Source organism: Leucoraja erinacea, chromosome 17 (assembly GCF_028641065.1).
Source record: "Leucoraja erinacea ecotype New England chromosome 17, Leri_hhj_1, whole genome shotgun sequence".
Taxonomy (NCBI): domain Eukaryota; kingdom Metazoa; phylum Chordata; class Chondrichthyes; order Rajiformes; family Rajidae; genus Leucoraja; species Leucoraja erinaceus.
Window position 1 is genome coordinate 1,721,826 of NC_073393.1, and position 15,716 is coordinate 1,737,541.

General features: G+C 43.2%; 2 protein-coding genes across 3 annotated transcripts in view; one reads left to right on the top strand and one right to left on the bottom strand.

Moving 5' to 3' along the window:
- ankrd27 (ankyrin repeat domain 27 (VPS9 domain)) overlaps positions 1 to 11,169 on the bottom strand; it is a 54,474-nt gene extending 43,305 nt beyond the window's left edge. The window contains exons 1-4 of one of the 2 annotated variants that reach the window (XR_008724835.1): positions 10,974 to 11,169; positions 5,933 to 6,063; positions 4,375 to 4,494; positions 3,908 to 4,064 (exon numbers count right to left, since the gene is read on the bottom strand). Coding sequence is in view for 1 of the 2 variants with exons in the window: in XM_055648351.1 (XP_055504326.1) it covers positions 3,908 to 4,064; positions 4,375 to 4,494; positions 5,933 to 6,040 (385 nt within the window). In the remaining variant the exon portion in view is untranslated. The remainder of the gene's footprint in view (positions 1 to 3,907; positions 4,065 to 4,374; positions 4,495 to 5,932; positions 6,064 to 10,973) is intronic. The other variant, XM_055648351.1, reaches the window with a different exon arrangement.
- Positions 11,170 to 11,495: 326 nt separating this feature from the next.
- Positions 11,496 to 12,884, top strand: si:ch73-167i17.6 (regulator of G-protein signaling 9-binding protein). Its single transcript, XM_055648353.1, has one exon. The coding sequence runs from the start codon at positions 11,883 to 11,885 to the stop codon at positions 12,600 to 12,602; it is 720 nt and encodes a 239-aa protein (XP_055504328.1). The 5' UTR covers positions 11,496 to 11,882; the 3' UTR covers positions 12,603 to 12,884.
- Positions 12,885 to 15,716: the final 2,832 nt, after the last annotated feature.

Below are 15,716 nucleotides of genomic sequence, written 5' to 3' on the forward strand. Positions count from 1 at the left end.
ATTTAAGTTAAAACTCACACATTCCCATTTCAGCTAGCAGTATGCTTTGCATTCCATTCAGACTCAATATATTCTCTCCCTGCCAGCACTGCATCCAACACGAGTTTACAGTGTTTTCTCCTCCCACATTAAAGTGAATCTAGTTGCCATGAGAAGGATTGTACTTAATGTCCCGCGCAAGCAAGCAATGAATAGTGTTGGAAGTATAAAGTGCCAGATACTTGTGCTGCATCCATTGCTGGGGACTGAAGTGTGGGATGCATGCATTACACGAGTCCAAATCGGAATCGTAGGTGACTTAACAGCCAAACCCATCATCCAGAGTATGAGCAAGTTGCAGCGGGGACTAAGGGTGAGAACGTGGGTGGCTGCATTGACAAATTTGCCAGTTGCCAACTGCCATGGAGCGTGAGTGAAGTCTGAAGCTAGTCCATCTCTTCCCTGCAAGGCTGCAGGAAATGAAAAGCAAACCACTCATGTTTTGATAAGCTGACACTTGTCTGATAAGCTGACACTTGACACATGATATAGTTGGGATCACGGAGACATGGCTCCAGGGTGACCAAGGCTAGGAGCTGAACATCCAGGGATATTCAATATTCAGGAGGGATAGACAGAAAGGAAAAGGAGGTGGGGTAGCGTTACTGATTAGAGAGGGGATTAATGCAATGGAAAGGAAGGACATTAGTTTGGAGGATGTGGAATCGGTATGGGTAGAGCTGCAAAACATTAAGGGGCAGAAAACGCTGGTGGGTGTTGTGTACAGGCCACCTAACAGTAGTAGTGAAGTTGGAGATGGTATCAAACAGGAAATTAGAAATGCGTGCGACAAAGGCAAAACAGTTATAATGGGTGACTTCAATCTACATATAGATTGGGTGAATCATATTGGCAGGGGTGCTGAGGAAGAGGATTTCTTGGAATGTATGCGGGATAGTTATCTAAATCAACATGTAGAGGAACCAACGAGAGAGCAGGCTATTTTAGACTGGGTATTGAGTAATGAGGAAGGGTTAGTTAGCAATCTTGTTGTACGTGCCCCCTTGGGCAAGAGTGACCATAATATGGTTGAGTTCTTCATTAGGATGGAGAGTGACATTGTTAATTCAGAAACAATGGTTCTGAACTTAAAGAAAGGTAACTTTGAGGGTATGAGACGTGAATTGGCCAAGATTGACTGGCAATTAATTCTAAAAGGGTTGACAGTGGATATGCAATGGAAGACATTTAAAGACTGCATGGATGAACTACAAAAATTGTTCATCCCAGTTTGGCAAAAGAATAAATCAGGGAAGTTAGTACATCCATGGATAACAAGGGAAATCAGGGATAGTATCAAAGCGAAGGATGATGCGTACAAATTAGCCAGAAAAAGCAGCATACCGGAGGACTGGGAGAAATTCAAAGACCAGCAGAGGAGGACAAAGGGCTTAATGAGGAAAGGAAAAATAGATTATGAAAGAAAACTGGCAGGGAACATAAAAACTGACTGCAAAGGTTTTTATAGATATGTGAAAAGAAAGAGATTAGTTAAAACAAATGTAGGTCCCTTGCAGTCAGAAACAGGTGAGTTGATCATGGGGAACAAGGATATGGCGGACCAATTGAATAACTACTTTGGTTCCGTCTTCACTAAGGAAGACATAAATAATTTGCCGGAAATAGCAGGGGACCGCGGGTCAAAGGAGTTGGAGGAATTGAGTGAAATACAGGTTAGCCGGGAAGTGGTGTTGGGTAAATTGAATGGATTAAAGGCCGATAAATCCCCAGGGCCATATAGGCTGCATCCCAGAGTACTTAAGGAAGTAGCTCCAGAAATAGTGGATGCATTAGTAATAATCTTTCAAAACTCTTTAGATTCTGGAGTATTTCCTGAAGATTGGCGGGTAGCAAACGTAACCCCATTTTTTAAGAAGGGAGGGAGAGAGAAAATGGGGAATTACAGACCAGTTAGTCTAACATCGGTAGTGGGGAAACTGCTAGAGTCAGTTATTAAAGATGGGATAGCAGCACATTTGGAAAGTGGTGAAATCATTGGACAAAGTCAGCATGGATTTACGAAAGGTAAATCATGTCTGACGAATCTTATAGAATTTTTCGAGGATGTAACTAGTAGCGTGGATAGGGGAGAACCAGTGGATGTGGTGTATCTGGACTTCCAGAAGGCTTTCGACAAGGTCCCACATAAGAGATTAGTATACAAACTTACAGCACAAGGCATTGGGGGTTCAGTATTGATGTGGATAGAGAACTGGCTGGCAAACAGGAAGCAAAGAGTAGGAGTAAACGGGTCCTTTTCACAATGGCAGGCAGTGACTAGTGCGGTACCCCAAGGCTCAGTACTGGGACCCCAGCTATTTACAATATATATTAATGATCTGGATGAGGGAATTGGGCAATATCTCCAGGTTTGCGGATGACACTAAGCTGGGGGGCAGTGTTAGCTGTGAGGAGGATGCTAGGAGACTGCAAGGTGACTTGGATAGGCTGGGTGAGTGGGCAAATGTTTGGCAGATGCAGTATAATGTGGATAAATGTGAGGTTATCCATTTTGGTGGCAAAAACAGGAAAGCAGACTATTATCTAAATGGTGGCCGATTGGGAAAGGGGGAGATGCAGCGAGACCTGGGTGTCATGGTACACCAGTCGTTGAAGGTAGGCATGCAGGTGCAGCAGGCAGTAAAGAAAGCGAATGGTATGTTAGCTTTCATTGCAAAAGGATTTGAGTATAGGAGCAGGGAGGTTCTACTGCAGTTGTACAGGGTCTTGGTGAGACCACACCTGGAGTATTGCGTACAGTTTTGGTCTCCAAATCTGAGGAACGACATTATTGCCATAGAGGGAGTGCAGAGAAGGTTCACCAGACTGATTCCTGGGATGTCAGGACTGTCTTATGAAGAAAGACTGGATAGACTTGGTTTATACTCTCTAGAGTTTAGGAGATTGAGAGGGGATCTTATAGAAACTTACACAATTCTTAAGGGGTTGGACAGGCTAGATGCAGGAAGATTGTTTCCGATGTTGGGGAAGTCCAGGACAAGGGGTCACAGCTTAAGGATAAGGGGGAAATCCTTTAAAACCGAGATGAGGAGAACTTTTTTCACACAGAGAGTGGTGAATCTCTGGAACTCTCTGCCACAGAGGGTAGTTGAGGCGAGTTCATTGGCTATATTTAAGAGGGAGTTAGATGTGGCCCTTGTGGCTAAGGGGATCAGAGGGTATGGAGAGAAGGCAGGTACGGGATACTGAGTTGGATGATCAGCCATGATCATATTGAATGGCGGTGCAGGCTCGAAGGGCCGAATGGCCTACTCCTGCACCTAATTTCTATGTTTCTATGTATGTCATTGCAGACTTGATTTAATTGACTGCGCAAAGGAAAAAATGTGCATAATGTGGATTGCAAGATCATTTCCGTACACAGTGCGAGATGTTGTGAAGATATAAAGCCTACAGAGTGATGTAATGTGCAAGTCCCTTCTCATATCTATTGTACAATCTTATTCAAAATAAGTATTTTCCAAGATTTCCTGTCGAGGACTAGAGGGCACAAGTGAAGGAGAAAAGATTTAATAGGAATCCAAGGGGTAACATTTTCACACAAAGGGTGGTGGGTGTGTGGAACAAGCTGCCAGAGAAGGTAATTGAGGCTGTGACTATCCCATTGTTTAAGAAACCGTTAGACAGGTACATGGATAGGGCAGGTTTGGTGGGATATGGACCAAGCGCAGTCAGGTGGGATTAGGTGTGGGTAAATTGGCCCTGTTTCCACACTGTATCACTCTGTGATTCTATGACTCTCTAACTATAATCCTTACTATAAATGTTCAGTGTATGCACATGATGTTTCTATTGTTGCAAAGATAGACTGGAGTAGCAGCTAAAATACAAAATTGTATTCACTGACCTGGATAGGATTTCTTTTCCAATGGTCGGGCAATACATAGTACACTGAAACTTTCTTCTTTCACGTTGTAGAAAGTTTCTTCAAAAAGGACAGGTATTGTACATGGTGAGTTAAAACCAACACCGAGGTTAATTAGGTTTCCTCTGATTGTTACTTCCTGCAATTACAAATGGTTTCGAGCGAAGGAAAAAGAACATTTAAATTGGAAACTAAGAGCCGGAATTTCTGCAAAAAATCTCCAATATTTGTATGCAACATTATAGCATAATTACTATTACTCAATTTCATTATCCTAAAATGAAATGTGCAGCTAAAGAAGACATTTTCTTTCCCCGGTTTTTAATGTAATTAGTATTTCTGTAGGCGAGAGAAATAAAGGTGTAGCAAATTTTAAAATATCCTAGCAGAATTTGTAAACTAAAATTATAGATTGGAAAAACGTTCAATATTTTAAATGCACCACTTACTTTTCCATTTAACGTCTTATAAGCACTACCAGCTTCGTCGACAGGATGCAGGACGTAAGACTCAAAGTGGGCCGCAGCAAGGCTGCCTCGTGACAAGCTAGCTTTACATGGCACCAGCACCTACAGTCAGATGAAAAGTAACAGTCAACATAGAACAAGAGGGTCTTAATAGCCAAGGACAAACAAAATGAGGTCCTTACAGAGCATAAATTACAAGCCAATCTTATTAGAAACATGCATCTGATACAGCATATAAACTGGTAAAACAAAAGATCTTAAATAATGTGATTTTTTTCACAATCCTTGTCTTTCCATTACTGAATTATTTTATCTCGTCATAGAATGTGATCTCAGCCACAAGTGGGCTGTTTTTTTTCTCCTCATTTGACAAATATTAAACCATATGGATAAATTTCCAAGTGAAAGTAAGCTATTAAAAAAGACAACAAGAACATTATAAGTGGTCGCAGAGTCATACCGCACGGAAACTGGCTCGTCTGCCCAACGTGCCCATGTCAACCAAGATGTCTCATCTACACTGGTCCCACCTGCCTGCATATGACCCATATCCCACTAAACGTTCCTATCCATGTAGGTGTCCAAATGTTGTTATAGTGTCTGCCTCAACTATCTCCATCGGCAGATCATTCCATATACCCATCACTGTGAAAAAGTTGACTCTCGGGTTCTTATTAACTCTTTCTATTTTTACCTTAAATCTGCATCCTCTAATTCCCCTATTCTGGGTAGAAGGCTGTGCATTCACCCTATCTGTTCACCTCATGATCTTATACACCTCTAAGATCACGCCTCAGCCTCCTGCACTCCAAAGAAAGAAGTCCTAACCAGCCCAGCCTCTCCTTGTAGCTCAGGTCCTGCCAACATGCTCGTAAATTCTAGAACTAGGGGCCACAGTTTAAGAATAAGGAGTAGGCCATTTAGAACAGAGACGAGGAAACACTTTTTCTCACAGAGACTTGTGAGTCTGTGGAATTCTCTGCCCGAGAGGGCAGTGGAGGCAGGTTCACTGGATGCTTTCAAGAGAGAGCTAGATAGGGCTCTTAAAAATAGCAGAGTCAAGGGATATGGGGAAGAAGGCAGGAACGGGGTGCTGATTGGGGATGATCAGCCATGATCACATTGAATGGCGGTGCAGGCTCGAAGGGCCGAATGGCCTACTCCTGCCTATCGTCTATTGTCTATTGTACATCTTCTTTACACTTTCCAGCTTAATCATAATAATTACTTTATTAGCCAAGTATGTACGAGGAATTTCATTTGCATAGTCATACCAATAAAAAGCATAACAACATCCTTTCTATAGCAGAGAGCCCAGGCTGGTCCTACTTTCCTTGACATAGCTTGACAATATTGAAATAATTCCCAACATAACAAGGAACTTCAAATACTGGTTTACTGAAAAAGACAATGCTGGAGTAAGGTCAATCAGCATTTTTGGAGAACGTGGATAGATGACTTTGTGTCCGGACCTTTCTTTCAATCTGCACGCAAAAACATCTCTTCAAATTTCCTTCTGAAAATGTAACAGAATACTCACAATCCCGTGTAGTTCCGCTACACGGTTGGAGGCATTTGGCTTTTGCTTCTGAAGAGCTAAATAGAAAGGATTTCTCGAAATATCTTCATCATACATAGCCATGGGCATCAGGCGCTGTGCACTAATTTCAACTGTGCAAGAAATGTAAACGTTGAATATTAATACAACAGTTACAACTATTGTGGCATTATAACAATAATAAAAAATGTCTTACAAATAAAAAATGGCAAATATTGAGTTTAATTAAATAACATCAATAGGGACAATGAAGAAGCAAAGCAAGCTGCCAGTCCCATGCGAGGCTGTGCAGGAATGCTCAATGATGTGCCCAAAACATCAAGCAACATTTAGACAAGGAGCAGCAATGAATGCAACACGTCTTATGACCACAGCAAGTTCTATTTCTATTCCCAGATTTCAGCAATATTTTGCCTTTTCATTCACCAGTCTCATTCTCCAAGCTAAATTCCCTTGAGTAACAAAGGATAAATTTGAATTTGGGGTGCATTTCATATTCATAAATCATAGTATCTTAATACTGCAATGTATCATTTTGGAATTCATTCCAGTAACCTCACACCTCCAGGGACCCAGGTTGGATCCTAACTTTGGGTGCAATATGTGGTTTTCACATTCTATCTGCAAAAATAGCAGAGTCAAGGGATATGGGGAAGAAGGCAGGAACAGGGTACTGATTCCATCCCTCACCAGCAGAGCTACCCCCCCCCCCCTCCTCACCTGCCTGTCCTTTCTATAGGATGTATAACCCTGAATATTAAGTTCCCATGCCCGAACCTCCTGCAGCCACGTCTCAGTAATCCCCACAATGTCATATCTACCAACCTCTAACTGAGCCTTAAGCTCATCTACTTTACTTCTTATACTTCGCGCATTCATATACAATATTTTTAATTCCTTACGCATCTCACCATTCACATCGATCCCTATTACACTTGGCCATACTCTCCTATCCCTTTGTGAGCTTTCTTTCCCGTTAATTCTGGGGTCATTAACTATCCCTTTACTCCCTTCCCTTTAACTCCGTCCTTGACTGTCCCATTTGGCACTTCCCCCCTTATTTAGTTTAAAACCAACTGTGTAGCAGTGGCAGACCTGCCTGCCAGAATGCCGGTCCCCCACCTGTGTTAAGGTGCAATCCGTCCCTTTTGTACGGTTCCCCCTTACTCCAAAACAGATGGGGGGGGGGGATTGGATTCATGGAATTACTTTGATGGGAGCCGGCATAGACACTATGGGCCAAATGCCCCCCTTCCGTGTTGTAACAAGGAAGTGATATGAAGCAGCCAACCAAGAAATAAATTATTTGAGTATTTTATAAGTATGAAAGGATGTGTAAAGTTGAACAATACACTTTGGGGCAATTGCTTTCACATTCTGTGCAATGTAACTAAACCAAATCCAAAAGGAAACTTTAGCACTTTTCCTAACACATTGTATAATCTAAAATTATTCTGAAGGAAGATTAGAGGATGATTGACAATTAAAAAATCAAAAAGTTATACGTTAATAAGCTTCCTCCTCAACATCAACACAGGTGCACCTCAGGGCTATGTGCCAGCGGCATCTTTAATTTTACCGACAATACCACGATCATTGGAAGAATAACAGGTAACAACGAGTTATAGTACAGAAGGGAGATTGACAATCTGATGGAGTAGTGCCAGAACAACAATCCTGCTCTTGATATTTCCAAGGCCAAGCAGCTGATTGGTGACTTCAGGAAATGAAAGATGAGGGATTATGCCCCTGTCTTAATTAACGGGATAGTGGTGGAGTCAATAGCTTTGTTTATATGTCCTTGGCCCAGCACATTGAATCAATGACAAAGAAACACACCAATGCCTCTACTTCCTCATAAGTTAGAGGAGTTTGACCATGTCGCCGCATGACTGGTTCAGTAATTCAATCACGTTTTGTCTTTCCGCTGACTAGAGAGCATGCAACAAAATCTTTTCATTGTACCTCGGTACACATGATAATAAACAAAACTGAAGCACTCAAGGATGAGGAAGGCCGCCGCAGTTAATGGTAGACAGCATGTTCCAAGATGGGTACTAACATCCTCACCATTGACGTGATCTACAGGAAGTGTTGTCTCAAGGTGGCAGCTGATACCAAAGCCCAACACAACTCTGACCACGCTCTCTTCTCTCTGCTACCATCGGAAAAAAGGTACAGGAGCCCGAGAACTGTTACCTCCAGGTTCAAAACTGCATCTTCCCATCAATAATCAAGTTATTTAACCACCCTGCACAACCTTAACCACAACCTTACCAAAACACCACAATGGATTTTGCATTACAATGGTGGCTCAGGCAGCGTTGAATGGTTGTACCAATGTTTTCAAGAGAGAGTTAGATTTAGCTCTTAGGGCTAAGGGAATCAAGGGATATTGGGAAAAAGACAGAACGGGGTACTGATTTTGGATAAATCAGCCATGATCATATAGAATGGAGGTGCTGGCTCCAAGGGCCAAATGGCCTACTCCTGCACCTATTTTCTATGTTTCTCTGTCTATGTCTGGTCTGGTTTACTTAGAATAACTGATAATTTACTGTACATTTATTTGTTGTTGTTGCTGCGTTTAATGCTCCTGTAAAGTTGCAGTGAGTTAGACATCAAAACAACAATGCGTACTGCAAAATATCCTCAATATTCAATGTTCTCAGTTGCTGTTGTTATTTGCGCGTTTTGCTTTGTAACATTCAATAGAATGAAAATACTCTGAACAATTAGATTAATGTAACATCGGAGTATTCATTTTTACTAAACAAAAAAGATGGTCCTGAAAGTGTGATTTGTAATTTTCTTGCAATTTACCAAAAATGTATTTGAATTCGTATTAACCTTTCAATGTTCCCAAAACAGAATATCCCGCTGTCTCTATCAAACGCTTCAAGTGCGCAGGCAGGTAAGATAAGCTGGTAGATAACCGGTTAAAGGTAATCATGCCTAAACAGAGCACATCACAAACTCAATTGATTTGGGTAATTTAACACCGATTCCTACGCTGTGACTAGTGGCATTGTTATTGTATTCTGTACATCATTAATAAAATATCCCCCAAAAAGTTTGTGTTCATCTCACAAAACACATTGTAAGGGTCCCGACCCAATACATAATCTGTCAATATTCTCCAGAGATGCTGCCTTACCTACTAAGTTACTCTAGCATTGTGTGTGTGAAGCAAGAAGCAGTCAGAAAACCAGAGAAATAAAATTGAGAAATTAAATAGCAGGAACAGGAAAATTCCATGAACTGAATGCTAGTATTCCACAAAACAGTAATTCAATTTGCATGTAGTTTCTCCAGTGTTGAACTGACCATATTGTGAACACCAAATGCAGTACACTAGATTGGAACAAATACAAATGAATTGCTGCTCCACTTGAAAGGATTGTTCAGTACCTGGATGGTGTGAGGGATAAAAGGAAAGTTGTTGCATCTCTTCAGTTGGTTTGGGTCTTGTTAAAGGGCGGTGCATTGCAAATTGTCTCTCAATCTTTATTTGTTTAATCTAACTGCCACAAGTTACCTGGGGCTTATGTTGTAATGTTGTAAATCTTTATTGTCATTTCCTGAGTATTCGCATACTCAGAGGAAACAAAAAAAACGTTTCTCGACCAGTGTCCATTCAGTTTTCGTTACAAAATAAATAGCAATTAAAGTTAAAATACATGTCATGAACAATTTAACCCTCTAATAACATTCAATAACATTCAACAGCCGTTCCGACTGGCAGCGGGGTGTTTGTGCGCGATACTTGGCAGGGGGGAAAGTTCATTTAACAGTCTTATAGCCTGTGGGAAGAAGCTGAGGAGCATCCTGCTGGTTTTGCAGCTGATGCTCCTGTACCTCTTCCCAGATGGGAGGATGGTGAAAAAGTCATGCGATGGGTGGTAAGGGTCTTTGATGATGGAGATGGCTCTGTTGATGCATCTCTTCTTGTATATGTCCAGCAGGAAGGGGAGTGGAGCACCAATAATCCTGCTTGCGGTCTTCACTATCCTGTCCAGTTGGTGACGTTCGTACGCCTTGCAGCTCCCGAACCAGGAAGTGATGCCGTATGTCAGTGTGCTCTCAACAGTCCCCCTGTAAAAAGTCCGTAGGTGTGTGGTGGGGAGGCCTGCTTTCCGTAGTCTATTCTTGTATTTCTTAGTCTGAGATCTGAAGACAAATGGTTCAACTTGTGACAAAAACAATTTATATTTATTCCCCCAAAGCTGTCAGAACAGAATACATTTGGAAATTACATGAGGAAGTTTAAAATTGAAACAGCAAGTAGTGTGAACTGGAATGTGATTCGAAACAACCTGCCTGCCTGCCTGCCTGGTGGTGATGTTGGTGGAGGAACAAATAGACTGGCTCTTCCCCAAATGGCAACACGGGATCTTTCGAATCCAATAGAAGAAGTAGAAAGGTCACCAATTTAAAATCAATTAAATAGCACTTCCAAACGGTGCAACGCTGCCTTGGTCTTATCAACATTGTGTTTCAATCGCGGAAGTAGGGGGTGTGGGTTCAAACTCTTGATTTCCATAATAGCTAAGAGCGGCATCTCAGAAGCAGATTTTAGAATGTCTACTTTTAATGTGCTATTTTCTGTAACATAAGCGACAGAAAACGTGTTTCTTAATGTCTACTCATGTTCCGTCCTCAATAAACTCAGCAGCTTGTTTTGATGTCATACGATCTCTTTCCTCACTAACTGCAAACAACTGGAAGACGGTGACGGTTAATAACTCCACAGTCAATATAATCAGCTAATAATGAGCAGCTAAGTACCATTACAGGCCTGGTCATTTTCTTAGACAACGCGGGGCCGCTTCAGCTCAAGTGTCCGGTGTAAACATTGAGGGGACAGACAGACCTTCCCTCAAAACACAGGCTGACACAGCAGCAGCAGCAGCACAAACCCGCATATAAACACAACATAACCCGCCCTGAGTGGAGGCGCCGCCGTCCTGTCCCGACCACAGGCCCGGCCCCCCCGTGACCGTGACCGGAGCTGAACACTTACCGAGCGGCCGCACTCTGCGCCATCTCCGGAGTCTCCGTGTCTCTCTCTCCCCCTGTCTGTCTGTCTCTCTCTGTCTCACTCACTCGCGTCTAACTTTCCGCCGCTGCTCCGTGACTGACGGCGGAAACGGTGCTGCCATCTCCGTGATTGACTGTTCCATTACCCACTCACATCTCCTCCATGCGGAGCTCCGGCCCTCGCCCACTAGCGCCCCCGTGGGGCGGAGCTCCGAGCTGCGGCCCTCGCCCACTGGCGCCCCCGTGGGGCGGAGCTCCGAGCTGCCCTCGGCCCTCGCCCACTGGCGCCCCCGCCCACTGGCGCCCCCATGGGGCGGAGCTCCGAGCTGCAGCCCTCGCCCACTGGGGCGGAGCTCCGAGCTGCGGCCCTCGCCCACTGGCGCCCCCGTGGGGCGGAGCTCCGAGCTGCGGCCCTCGCCCACTGGCGCCCCCGTGGGGCGGAGCTCCGAGTGCGGCCCTCGCCCACTAGCGCCCCCGTGGGGCGGAGCTCCATGGCAAAATTTCACTGCCCGGTTGAGGCAGCACGTGATACGGCGCGGCTATTTAATGTGGCGACTCAAGGCGCTGAAGCTATGCATTGGCTCAGGCAGGAATTCATTGTCTAATGCAGGAACCAGTGGGCTTGCTTATTATACGCAGCTATTTGTTTAAAATCAATGCATTGAAATTATCCTTGCGAGCTCCGGTAAAATAACTTGGAAAACTAATTTTAAAAGGTTAAAAGCCAAGAAAAATCATGATAAATCAGGATTCGGCCGAATGGTTGATTATGGTAAGATTATTGGATCTAGTGGGATAATTACGCAGGTTGCGTATTTCTTTGTTATTAAAACGTTCGACTAATAAGCGATATCGAAGACGCATCTGAAAGGATGGTGGCTGGGTTATAAATATGGTGAAGGATGAATGTAAAACGCTTTTGAATGCTCTGAACAAAGTGTCCGCTTGCTATCGACATTTGGTTACGTGTGCTGGTGGGACATCGGACTCGCAATATCTACGGGAAGAGTTAAAGAAAACCAGGCGAAAAGCACAGGTATTAGCAGTTGCTAACAAAAACAAGCTAACAACTATTTTAAAGGACAAAAGTATCAGTAAAGATGATCGAGCCGAATTCGAGCGGCTGTGGGTACTATTTTCGACGTGTATGGAGGTCTTGGAGATCGACATGAGAAGGGCTTTGGAACTGGGGCAAGAGTTCCCATTGAGTGCTCCCACGAAACGCCTGATTCAGACGGGGGTGGTTGGCGGCACATCTGCGGTAGCCGCCCGTGCCATGAATATTCAGAATATGAAATACGACGAGGGGAACAACATAGACACTGCTGATCTGAACGATTTGGAACAAGAAATCAATGAAGTCGGGGAAATGATCTACGAAATGGACATGAAAGTGAACGTTCTTCAGTGGACCGTAGAAGCAAAGCAAGGCCCCGGCTCCGAGCTGAAGTCTACTGTCACTGCTGGCGCTTCGTCCCTTGCTGTGGTGTGCGCCAACGGTGGGGGCAACGAGAAACTATGTGACACCAACAAGGTTTTTGCTGGAACGATGTTCAGCGCTGTATTAATAATTGCCATTGTTCTAACCGTGTGTATTGTAAAATTTGCTTAACACTTCAATTTCCTCGTTGTTGCGAAGAAATGATTTGACCCTTCCGTCTATGCGAGGTAGTGTTGGTTGTTATGTTACAGTAGAAGTGGTACAACGTAAATATTCAGGTACTTCAACTGAAATGTACAATGGCAATGTTTTAAATTAATGTTCAGTAGAAAACCACATGTTCTCGCTGTACCCGCCATTAATCGTTATTGTATTAATACCTTAATTTTGATAGATTTGACAACTGCGAAATGTTACGCCCTCATTTCTTCAACTAAAAGTGAGATGTCTTTCTGTCCCTGTCACTCGCTTGCTCTGTACTTTGGGAGCGTGGTGAATGTGAACATGGGTTGCACTTGTTGCAGCGGTTAGATCAGAAACGGGTTGTTTAAGAAGGAACTGCAGATGCTGGAAAATCGAAGGTACACAAAAAAGATCAGAAACGGGTCCGTGTTGTAGTCGGAGACAAACCTAATGGCACTGTTGTGGTAACACAACTTTCGTGGAGGCTATATTCAAGCTTAAATTAAGCCGATACAGTCCTTTTGTGTTGAGTGGAACGCTTTCTGCTTTTAAAAGTTAATCTGGAATTTCCATTGGAGAGAATAATGGTGGAGAGTTAAATAATCGAGCGAGGAAATCCACAGAATGGATGACTCTGTGCTAGGACATCGTTAGGAACATAACAGTACAGCCCACAATGTCTGCGCCCAATATGATTCCAAACTAATCCCTCTGCCTGCACAAAATGCAAAATGGTAACTCAAATTTCGCTGTACCTTAATTCGTACATGTGATAATTAAATTGAATCTTGAATCCCTCCACGTCCACAGCGTGACATCGTCGCATCATGACGTCCTGAATCGGACTGATGAAGGCAAGCCCATCATTCGCCTTTTTTTTTTAATCACCCTATCTACTGGTGTTGCCACCTCCAGGAACCTATGGACACCAACATCATCCTCTGTACATCAATAATGTTAGTTGTCCAGAATAATGAGTTGGCGCAGCTGCCGAGTGGCTGCCTTGCAGCGCTTGCAGCACCGGTTCGATCCTGACTACGGGTGCTGTCAGTACGGAGTTTGTGCGCTCTCCCCGTGACCTGCGTAGGTTTTTTTTCCGTGATCTTCGGTTTCCTCCCACACTCCAAAGACGTACAGGTTTGTAGGTTAATTGGCTTGGTGTGTGTGTAAATTGTCCCTAGTGTGTGTAGGATGATGTTAATGTGCGGGGGTCGCTGGTCGACGTGGACCCGGTGGGCCGAAGGGCAATGTGTCACTAAACTAAAAAAAATCACAAGTTATAGGAGTAGAATTAGGCCAATCGGCCCATCGAGTCTACTCTGCCATTCAATCATGGCTGATCTCTGCCTCCTAATCCCATTTTCCTGCCTTCTCTCCATAATCGTGTTCTAATCAAGAATTTGTCTATCTCTGCCTTAAACATCCACTAACTTGGCCTCTACAGCCCTCTGCGGCAATTAATTCCACAGATTAATTACCTCTGATCAAAGATGTTCCTCCTCACCTCCTTTCTAAAAGAGCACCCTTTAATTCTGAGGCTACGACCCTTGGTCCTAGACTCTCCCACAAGTGGAAGCACCCTTTCCACATCCACTCTATCTATGCATTTCACTATTCTGTAAGTTTCCATGACCCCTGCCACTAACTGTATACTTCCCCCTTACATATGACCTCCCAAGGTGCAACATCTCACACTTGCTCAAACTAAACTCCAACTGTCATTTCTGCACCCATATCTTTATCTTTTAAATTTTAGTCCATACTGCCTGTGTAATATTGAACAAATATTAATTCATTTGTATATCTCCCACAATCATTTTATCAATGAAATAAGACTAATTCAGCATCTCGAGCATGTTAACTGCATGTTAACTGACAGGGTGAATAGTTGACACTTTTTTCATAAAATCCTTGATACCGTATCCTTTCCATCTTCAACAAACCACCTTCTGAGCGGACTGCAAATCTATGTGTCTTTCATACAATTCCGTACATCCTTTGCATCTAATCACATATTAGGTGGCTATCTGAAACCAATGAACAACATTTGGTTTCAAACCCTTTCAGATAGTCACCATACTAATTCTACTCTTACATGTCTAACTAAATAAATATAACCATTTCTTACTTTCTCTTGTGGATACCCAATCATTACCAGACTAATCACCTTACCTTAAGGTATCTCTGCCCCATTCCTACTTATTTAAACGCTGCTTTAAGGCATCATCCATATAGGCTTCCGTGTGCATTGACCATCAATTGTACATCCATCACTTTTGATTTCTACCGCTGGAAACATAGTTCACGACTTTGGTCTTTGATCTGTCCTTCACAATTGGTATCTACCTCTTCACCAAGCTGCGCTAAAAGCTCTAGATTTTTAAAATTAATCCACATCCCCTCACTTTCCATTTTTAGTCCTTAATGAAGGTCTTCCTAGCAGGCCTTTAATAACATTTGGTGTAAATTGTTTCTGCTTGAGATTTTGAAAATGGTCTGAGCCCCTATGAACTGTCCTTAATGTAAAGGCTAATAAATAGTGCAACTTGGCATGATAGACGTTTTACGTGACCCTGTCCATTAATGCAGCTGAGCAGCTTTAACCTCTGCAGATCAACGTTCATTATGTAAAATGCAAGCCCCGCCAAAATCTTGGATTAGAACATTACAAAAAGGTCCTCAATACGATTAAAAGCCAACATTTCAATTCAGGACTCTGAATAACATCCCCGCCTCATAAGCAACGTAGCCTGCCATTTCCATCTGCTCGCACACGTTAAGCTCCTGCTCGGGCCACTGTTGATCTTGTAAACGCTGTGGTGTGCGTCCAGATGACATTCACTTGGACACTGGATGACCCGCACTGGAGTCAACACCTACCGTAGCGCTCTAATTAGAGAATTGGTATTAGTGTGACTGTGCCCCATCTGAATAAATACATTATATTCACGTTAAGATTTCCACTGTCTCACAACGTCGCATCTCTTCCTACACGTGGAACACGACAGGTGCCTGAAGGAACGGATGAAGCCTGCAAGCCTTTAATGCCGGTAAATGACAGGGCTTAATATTAACCCCCGATTTACTCAGAACTCCCTTTCA

What these genes read in the sequence shown, in the direction of transcription:
- si:ch73-167i17.6 (XM_055648353.1), top strand. Translation starts at nt 11,883, where the DNA reads ATGGTGAAGGATGAATGTAAAACGCTTTTGAATGCTCTGAACAAAGTG.